Source organism: Staurois parvus, unplaced genomic scaffold (genome assembly GCF_062004578.1).
Source record: "Staurois parvus isolate SC_StPar_1 unplaced genomic scaffold, SC_StPar_1.0 ptg000667l, whole genome shotgun sequence".
In the NCBI taxonomy this organism is placed as follows: domain Eukaryota; kingdom Metazoa; phylum Chordata; class Amphibia; order Anura; family Ranidae; genus Staurois; species Staurois parvus.
This window is the reverse complement of record NW_028318463.1, coordinates 1-10000: the sequence shown is the minus strand read 5'-3', so window position 1 is coordinate 10000 and position 10000 is coordinate 1. Positions and strand designations below refer to the sequence as shown.

Genomic DNA, 10000 nt, shown 5'->3' with positions numbered 1-10000 from the left:
TATTTATTTGCAAACTTTTATAACAGAAACAAAGAAAAACGTAGTTTTTTTTCAAAATTTTTGGTCTTTTTTTGTTAATTTAGCAAAAAATAAAAACCCCAGCGGTGATTAAATACCACCAAAAGAAAGCTCTAGTTGTGTGAAGAAAATGATAAAATTTTAGTTTGGGTACAATGTTGTATGACCGCGCAATTGTCATTCAAAGTGTGAGAGCGCTGAAACCTGAAAATTGGCCTGGGCAGGAAGGTGTAAAATTGCCTGGTATTGAAATGGTTAAAAAAAAACAAAAACTCCCCACCCAAAAAAATTACTTTGACCAAAACACTAACCCTGGCACAGACCAGATTAAACCTTGATCTAGGTATTTTTTGTTTATTTTCAAATAGTTTTTATTTCTTTTTTACACACACTTGTTTTGTTTTTTTTCCTCTCTAAAAAGGACAGAGAGAGATACAATGTATCTCTCTCCTCCAGTCAGAGAGAGAAAACAAGGGGGGGCGGGCTTTACAGTGACTGATCACTGTGACAGCCAATCGGAGACTATTACAGTGATCAGGTGACACGGATTGGGAGTGCCGTGTCCCGAGCGTTGGAACGGGACCCGAGGCTCTTAGTGACACCCGGTCTTTGTGCTGGGAGCGCTCCGTGTGGCGCGCTCCCAGCAGAAAGACAGGTGCGCAAATTAGCGGCCCCACGGAAAAAAGCCCAGTTCTGTGACGCCGCTAATTTGTGTGCGGTCGCGTCAAGGGGTTACGATACCGGGATGGTGCTGGCAGTTGCAGGCATCATCCCGGTACAACCACCTAAAGCCAATAGACACACATGTATGTGATTTGGCATCAACTGGCTACACAAGATACATCGATGACATAGGGGCCAGCGGGAGGAAACGCCTCGCATTGGGCGGGGGTGGGGACAGGAGATTGACACTGCTGGAAGTGTCAGTTTCGTATGAATACTTCAGCTGGAGATTTTTCCTGATGTCTCACTTGCCCTCCGTTAAAGCTAATGGTGCTCAGATTGCGCTCTGTTAGCTTCTTCGCTGGCCACAGTGGCATTGCGGAGTCACAGGAATGATGTCATGTATGTCACTTCCAGGTTCTTAGTACCTAGAGGAGATTTGCAAATGAACGTGCGCTGGTCTCCCTGCCCTCTTCCCAGCGACACCTACCAATGCCTGTCCCAGTTTAATTCTTAATGACACCTCCACTCACTAGCACCCGCTCACTCAAACCATGCAATTCGGGTCAGGGACCTCTTTTCCTGTGTGTAGGGCAGCCTACAGGCAAGATGCATGTGCAAAAAATGCACACATACATGTGAACCAAGCCGAAAGCAAGGTACAAGTTGCCCCACCATGGGAGGAAAACAAAATCCTGATCATCTGTGACAGCCAGATATTCCCTGGATCAACAAATGCTTGTTCCCAAGCATGAAAGAACGCATCGCCAGTATCCCTTTAGAGGTGCATGATCAAACAACTCCCTGACCTACAGGGAGCAGCATGCACATCTAAAAGGATGCTGGGAATGTGTTTTTTTTATTTTCACCTATGAAAAAGGATCAGAGGCAGGGTGCTGTGGTGTTTACAGGAGCTCACTGGCCCCTTCCACCAAACCTGGAGCAAAGACAAGCCGACAGATGCAGTGATGAGGTCGGTGGGCCTCCAGTGATGTATTTGCAAGGGGGGGGGGGGGGGGGCGTTCAATGCTGGCATTACACTTCTGCTTTGATATCCATTCAGGGACATGCTTGATACCATGAACGCAGTGGTGACTTTCTGTGTTTCTCCCTTCTTCAGGTCAGCCTTGGGGAGGGAGTCCGGGATGAATACAATGTTGTAGAGGTGACGGCCCGCAGTCATACCAATGAGGACATCACCGTGCCCATCGCCACACTGAAGCTGTCCTGTCAGACCATGGTAAGGACTGTAGTCATTGAACGGGTAGAAGGGTGGCCTTGAAGCGCTGGGTTCTTGTGTCCAGTAGAGCCAACCAGAGAACCGGGAACTCTCCCGACCTAAAGGCTCGTATACATTCTAACCTTTTGTTGTGCCCACCCCCAGGCACACGTCCGCCGTCTAGCTTTTGTGGAACTACAAAACCCATAAGGCATTGCAAGACTTTTGACAGCTACAAGCTTGACTCCCAGGGCAGAGGCAGATCCGTGATGGGACTTGTAGTTCCACATCATCTCGAGGGAAGACGTTCTCCTACCCCTGCTCTAACCTATTCCCACTGGCTGACCGCGCACTGTAGTTTTACTGCTACGGTGTGCGCCGGGTGCGCAGAATCTCGTATTTATACATGATCTTGCATTTCCTGTTGTCTCTGGCTCCAGCACTTGCGGATCACTGCGCCCTGGCCAATGGTTTATGGCCGGGATCTGCCAATCGGTGGAGAGAGCTCTGTATAGGCAACCTGCGGCTCTCTAGCTGTTGTGGAACTACATTTCCCATGAGGCATTGCAAAGATTACAAAACTGACAGTTACAGCTATGACTTGCAGAGGCATGATGGAACTTGTAGTCCTGCAACAGCTGGAGAGCCGCAGGTTGCCTACTCCTGGTATAGGTAAAAACACAGAGCTCTGTACTGACAGAGGCGATGTGCCAGTTTTTGTTTCCCTGCAAAGCGGGGAATAAAAACCGGCACGTCCCTTAGTAAAAAAAAAAAAAAAAAAAAAGCACACAGTGAACACTTTACACCATGGGTGTCAAACTGGCGGCTCTCCAGCTGTTGCCAAACTACAAGTCCCATGAGGCATTGCAAGATTGACAGTTACAAGCATGACTTCCAAAGGCAGAGGCATGATGGGACTTTCAGTTTTTCAACAGCTGGAGGGCAGCCAGTTTTACACCCCTGCTTTACACATTACTGGGCACACAGCCCTTTGATTACCCCAGATGTTAACCGCTTCCCAGCCAGTGTCATGAGTACAGTGGTGGTGTATATTATTAGTGTCACTGGGGACTTCAATGTCAGTTAGTGTCAGATTGCCCGCTGCACTATCACACTCCCGCTATAAGTCACCGATCACCGCCATTACTAGAATAAAAACAAAATTACAGTATATATCCAATAGTTTGTAGATACTATAACGTTCATGCTAACCAATTAATATACATTCTGTGGGATTTTTTTTTTTTTTTTTTTTTTTTTTTATAAAAGGCATGTATCAGAATTTGGGTCTAAATTTATAAAGAAATTTGATTTTAAAATCTTTTTTTTTTTTATTAGATATGATTTATAGCAGAACGTAAAAAATATTGTGGGTTTTTTTTTTTTTTTTAGTTTTTATATGATAAAAAAGCCAGAGGCGATCAAATATCAACACAAGAAAGCTCTTATTTGTGGGGAAAATGCCTTACAAAAAAAAAAAAAAATATATATATATATATATATATATATATATAACACATTTATTTGGATCAACTTTATTGCTTTCACAAGGGATAAACCACATCCCTTGTGAAAGTATGGGCCATGACAGGTCCTCTTTATGGAGAGACCCCAAATCTCTCCTCTGGCCTTTAATGCAGCTGATCAGACACAGATTGGTCTGATTGGCTGCTTTCCTGAAAACAAAGAGCTGAAAGTGACAACATCCTTGTTTCCGGGGTCAAAGAGACAGAGGAGCATCATCAGTTCCTCCCGGTCCATTGAATCGGATAATACAGTGTTTTCATGTAATGCCCCAATCAGGAAAATACTGCATTTTTCCACTAGATGGAGCTGGTGTTCATTTGTGAATGCTTGCTGCATTGCACAGTCAATTTTTATAGACCCCCCAAGTGTAGTTAATTGAGCGTGCCTCCTTTTTTTTTTCTTTTTTTTTTTTTTTTTTAAGCCTTTTTATTTGTTTGTCCCAAACACATTTAACCTGACACTACCTGCCATGTGGGCTTTAACACTGGACAGTCCATAGGGAGCAGCTCACTGCGTGCTCTCCCAGCACAGTAACTGAGCTGTCGGGGGCGATCAGGAGCTCCTGATCATGTGACAGCCAATCACAGCAATTACAAGATTGGAAAGCCTATTTTCATTTCTTGGCACTTAAAAACTTTTAAAGGGCTAGGGGTGGCAAAACTCACTTACTGTTGACTGACTAAATCCGGTCTCTGGTGGAAGTCCAATTATCTAGACCAGCAATGCCAGAAACTTGGATGTGTGTCTGCACCGGGAGGTGGAGGGTGATATGATCATTGCATGGGGTGTGTCCGGATGCCTGTACCAGTAGGTGGCAGGTGATATGATCATTGCATGGGGTGTGTCCGGATGCCTGTACCAGTAGGTGGCAGGTGATATGATCATTGCATGGGGTGTGTCCGGATGCCTGTACCAGTAGGTGGCAGGTGATATGATCATTGCATGGGGTGTGTCCGGATGCCTGTACTAGTAGGTGGCAGGTGATATGGTCGTTGCATGGGGTGTGTCCGGATGCCTGTGCCAGTAGGTGGCAGGTGATATGGTCGTTGCATGGGGTGTGTCCGGATGCCTGGACCAGTACGTGGCGGGTGATATGGTCGTTGCATGGGGTGTGTTCGGATGCCTTGACCAGTAGGTGGCGGGTGATATGGTCCTTGCATGGGGTGTGTCCGGATGCCTGGACCAGTAGGTGGCAGGTGATATGGTCCTTGCATGGGGGGTGTGTGGATGCCTGTACCAGTAGGTAGCAGGTGATATGGTCCTTGCATGGGGTGTGTCTGGATGCCTGTACCAGTAGGTGGCAGGTGATATGGTTCTTGCATGGGGTGGGTCCGGGGATGCCTGAACCAGTAGGTGGCAGCTGATATGGTCCTTGCATGGGGTGTGTCTGCATGCCTGTACCAGTAGGTGGCAGGTGATACGGTCATTGCATGGAGTGGAGTGTGTCTGGATGCCTGTACCAGTAGGTGGCAGGTGATATGGTCCTTGCATGGGGTGTGTCCGGATGCCTGTACCAGTAGGTGGCGGGTGATATGGTCCTTGCATGGGGTGTGTCCGGATGCCTGTACCAGTAGGTGGCGGGTGATATGGTCCTTGCATGGGGTGTGTCCGGATGCCTGTACCAGTAGGTGGCAGGTGATATGGTCCTTACATGGGGTGTGTCCGGATACCTGTACCAGTAGGTGGCGGGTGATAAGGTCCTTGCATGGGGTGTGCCCGGATGCCTGTACCAGTATTTACAGAGTTCTTTTCTTGGCCCGTTCAGGTGAATTTGGACAACTTTGTGATCCAGCCGCCAGTGACGTTTCGCCTGAAGTCTGGCTCAGGACCGGTCCTTCTGTCTGGGCAAGTGATTGTTGGTAAGGCATTGATGATACATGGGCAACCTATTACAAGAGAAAGTATTGTTTCACCTGCTGCACTACAATGACAGCTGGCTTCTGATTGGCTGCTGCGTGTAACTCAAGACACTTCACATTTCTGTAGTTTTAGGTTTTAGTCCTCTCAGGTTTTAAATTCTGTCTGGGGAGAGCCAAACAATGGTTGCTTTGGGTTGGGCTTAAAGGAGAAGTATGACCGAAGATTTTTTGAATCACAAGTGTGCCGTTCGTTCAGCAGGCTGAAGTCACAGCCGGTCCCTTGAAAAAGGGGGGATGGCTACTCTTACAGTGAAGGAAATGCGTATTTGCTCCCCTGCTGATGTTGAATGTTTGCCCCTCACAAAGAAACGATCGGTCTAACAATCGAATGTTCGGTGTATTGTAACACTGAGAGACAGAATAGCAACAACAAATTCAGCAGAAATGCGTCTAACAAATGATGACTGATCTGCATGTTCATGAGGGAAATAAGTATTTGATCTCCTTCACAAAACATGACTTAGTACTTGGTGGCCAATCCCTTGTTGGCAATCACAGAGGTCAGACGTTTCCTGGAGTTGGCCCCCAGGTTTGCACACATCTCAGGAGGGATTTTGGCCCACTCCTCTTGGCAGATCCTCTCCAAGTCATTAAGGTTTGGTGGCTGACATTTGGCAACTCGAACTTTCAGCTCCTCCACAGATTTTCAATCGGATAAGGGCTGGAGACTGGCTAGGCCACTCCAGGACCCTAATGTGCTTCTTCTTGAGCCACTCCTTTGTTGCCTTGGCCGTGTGTTTTGGGTCATTGTCATGCTGGAACACCCATACATGACCCATTTTCAATGCCCTGGCTGAGGGAAGAAGGTTCTCACCCAAGATTTGAGGGTACATTGCCCCGTCCATCGTCCCTTTGATGCGGTGCAGTTGTCCTGTCCCCTTAGCAGAAAAACACCCCCAAAGCAGAATGTTTCCACCACCATGTTTCACAGTTGGGATGGTGTTCTTGGGGTCATAGGCAGCATTCCTCCTCCTCCAAACACGGTGAGGTGAGTTGATGCCAAAGAGCTCGATTTTGGTCTCATCTGACCACAACACTTCCCACCAGTCCTCCTCTGCATCATTCAGATGTTCAGTGGCAAACTTCAGACGGACCTGGACATGTGCTTTCTTGAGCAGAGGGACCTTGCGGGCACTGCAGGATTTCAGTCCTTGTCGGCGTAGTGTGTTACCAATTGTTTTCTTGGCGACTGTGGTCCCAGCTGCCTGGAGATCATTGACAAGATCCTCACGTGTAGTTCTGGGATGATTCCTCACTGTTCTCATGATCATTGACACTCCACGAGGTGAGATCTTGCATGGTGCACCAGACCTAGGGAGACTGACACTTGTTTTGTGTTTCTTCCATTTGTGAATGATTGCACCAACTGTTGTCACCTTCTCACCAAGCTGCTTGGCCATAGTTTGGTAGCCCAGTCCAGCCTTGTGTAGGTCTACAATCTTGTCCCTGACATCCTTGGACAGCTCTTTGGTCTTTGCCATGGTGGAGAGTTTGGAATCTGATGGTTTGATTGCTCCTGTGGACAGGTGTCTTTTATACAGGTAACACAATGAGATTATCAGCACTCCCTTTAAGAGACTGCTTCTAATCTCACCTTGTTACCTGTATGAAAGACACCTGGGAGCCAGAATCCTGCTGAATGATAGGGGATCAAATCCTTATTTCCCTCATGAACATGCAGATCAGTCATCATTTGTTAGACGCATTTCTGCTGAATTTGTTGTTGTATTCTGTCTCTCAGTGTTACACCGAACATTTGATTTGTAGACCGATCATTTCTTTGTGAGTGGTGAACATTCAACATCAGCCGGGGAGCAAATATGCATTTTCTTCATTGTGTATGTATGTGTTCTATCTATCTATCTATCTCTCTATCTATCTATCTATTATCTATCTATCTATCTATCTATCTATCTATCTATCTCTCTATCTCTCTATCTCTCTATCTATTATCTATCTATCTATCTATTATCTATCTATCTATCTATCTATCTATTATCTATCTATCTATCTATCTATTATCTATCTCTCTATCATCTATCTATCTATCTCTCTATCATCTATCATCTATCTATCTATCTATCTATCTATCTATCTCTCTATCTCTCTATCACAGTGTATGTATAGATGGATATAATTTTAATTATTTATTGTAAAGGTGAATCCACCCTTTTAAGGAGAAAGTTTAGTATATATTTTTGGGGAGGGGGAATACAGCCGCATACACATTGGTTACATGTAATGGTATGTATCTCAAAAGCCATCCCTACAGTGCCTCCTCACAGCCGCCAGATCCTGTCCTGAACCTCCCGTCCTCCAGCACTGTGAAAGTTAACTGCAGCCGCTGTTATAGAGAAATGTTGCACAGCTCGCCTGCCGCCTTCTGCCCTCTCCGCCATTCACACAACTCACATGACTACACTACCACAATGTTGTGCATTCTGCAACTGGATGGTGGAATCCTGTCATTCAGCTGCTCCTCCTCCATTCACAGAACACAGAGCATTGTGGGAATGTAGTACTACAAGTTTTGTGAATGGTAGAGGGGGCAGGAGTGGGCAAGAGAGCATTGTATCCATTCTCTGTTGCAGCAGCTGCAGTTAAAGGTCAGTGTTTTGTTTTTTTTTTTTTTTAATTTGAAAAATTACTGTAGCTGCTCACTTTTACAATCAGGTACTTACCAGTACCTGAGGTTCCAGCACTGTCTTCCCATAGCCAGTTCTTCTTACTGCTGCGGGTACCTGGAGCCGCCATTTTGGATATGGGAGCCAACTGTGACTTCATGAGGAATCACAGCAGACTCCTATTAGAGTCAATTATGTCATGAGTATCCCTGCCTCTTTGTGTACTTTCATCTGTAGAGTGAGGAATGCCAGGGCACTGCTTGTTCTGCCAGCGGGATATGATCATGTAACAGCTTCCCACCGGTTCTGCTGAACTCGGTTTGGACCAATCCCAGCTCATTCCTGCTGCCTGTGGATACCAATAAGGACCTAGCAGGTAATCGAGCCCTGCATCACCTTCTCTTCCCAGGCATTCTCCACTGTTGTACACAAAGGGGCCCGGGATTATGATGATGTAATTGACCTAATATGGCCATATTATGTTAATGACATCAGGTTGGTGATGTCACCATTATCCCGAACCCCTTTGCGTGCATGCAGCTGTAGAACAGGGAGTTCCCTGGCTGCAGCTGATTGAGCCAGCAGGGATGAGATAAATAACAGTTTCCCACTGGTTCTGGCGAACTGGGTCACGAACACAAGCAGCTCATACAGCCTTGCAGCCGAGCTACTGTTGCTATTGGTCCACGTTGTCTACATATCCCTATATCGACGTTCTATTGGTGTTAGTGGTACAGACATGATGATTCAACCACCTTCCTGTAATCTTCACGGGAACATATGGATGGATAACCGTTCAGTGAGAAAGTATAGATGAAATGGGGAGGTCATGGTGATGAGAACATTTTGGAAGCTTTTGGGAATTATCAAACACCCCACTAAATTTAGAACTGTGTTTTTATCAACCTTACTGGGACCAGGGACCAATAAGCTGTGGGCTCTCTGGGGGCTTGGGGATACCGTGGGGAGATTGAAGGGCACAGTGGGCCACTCTGGGAGGTTGGAAGCTGGGAGGCTTTGTGGGAGGTTCAGGGGCCTGGTGGGCCACTATGGGAGGTTGGGAGGCACTGTGGGAGGTTCTGGGGCCTAGTGGGCCACAATGGGAGGTTGGGGGGGGGGCATGGTGGGCCATTATTGGAAGGTTGGGATGCATTGTGGGAGGTTGAGAGGCATGGTGGGCTACTATGGGAATTTGGGAGGCATTTTGGGAAGTTGGGAGGCATGGTGGGCCACTATGGGAGGTTGGAAGGCATTGTGGGTGGTTGAGGGGCATGGTGGGCCACTATGGGAGGTTGGAAGGCATTGTGGGAGGTTGAGGGGCATGGAGGGCCACTATGGGAGGTTGAAAGGCATTGTGGGAGGTTGAGGGGCATGGTGGGCCACTATGGAAGGTTGGAAGGCATTGTTTGAGGTTGAGGGGCATGGTGGGCCACTATGGGAGGTTGGAAGGCATTGTGGGAGGTTGAGGGGCATGTTGGGCCACTATGGGAGGTTGGGAAACACTATGGGAGCTCAAAGGTACTGTGGAAGGTTGAGAGGCATGGTGGACCACTATGGGAGGTTGGAAGGCATGGTGGGCCACTATGGGTGATTGAGGGGCACTATGGGAGGTTGAGAGGCATAGTGGACCACTATGGGAGGTTGGTAGGCACTACGGGAGCATGAAGGCACTGTGGAAGGTTGAGAGACATGGTGGGCCATTATGGGAGGCACTGTGGGAGGTTAGATGATCTGCAGTAGTCAGAGGGCCTGGGATGAGGGAGACTGCAACCTGGCTGTGGGCCATAGCCTGTGGTTGAGAACTACTGGTTCAGAACATGAATCCATGTAGATGTCTTTTAACTACTTAACTTTTGTTTTTTGCACTCCCATTGCAGTACCACTAGACCTGGAATCTGAGGAGGGGGAAGACGATGAAGATGACTCGGAAGAGGAGGAAGATTTAGCGCCCATAAAACCAGCCAACAAGAAACTGAGAAAATGATTATGCACGGTCTCTGCATTCTGACCTACATTGGGGTTGATATACT

At 47.2% G+C, this 10000-nt stretch overlaps 1 protein-coding gene across 1 annotated transcript in view; it reads left to right on the top strand.

The window, feature by feature from the left end:
- Positions 1-9994, top strand: part of NPM3 (nucleophosmin/nucleoplasmin 3) — a 15964-nt gene extending 5970 nt beyond the window's left edge. Inside the window, exons 3-5 of the mRNA XM_089651885.1 lie at positions 1802-1921; positions 5193-5286; positions 9848-9994. Of these exons, the coding sequence (XP_089508011.1) occupies positions 1802-1921; positions 5193-5286; positions 9848-9954 (321 nt within the window). The 3' untranslated portion in view covers positions 9955-9994. The remainder of the gene's footprint in view (positions 1-1801; positions 1922-5192; positions 5287-9847) is intronic.
- The last annotated feature ends 6 nt before the right edge of the window (positions 9995-10000 follow it).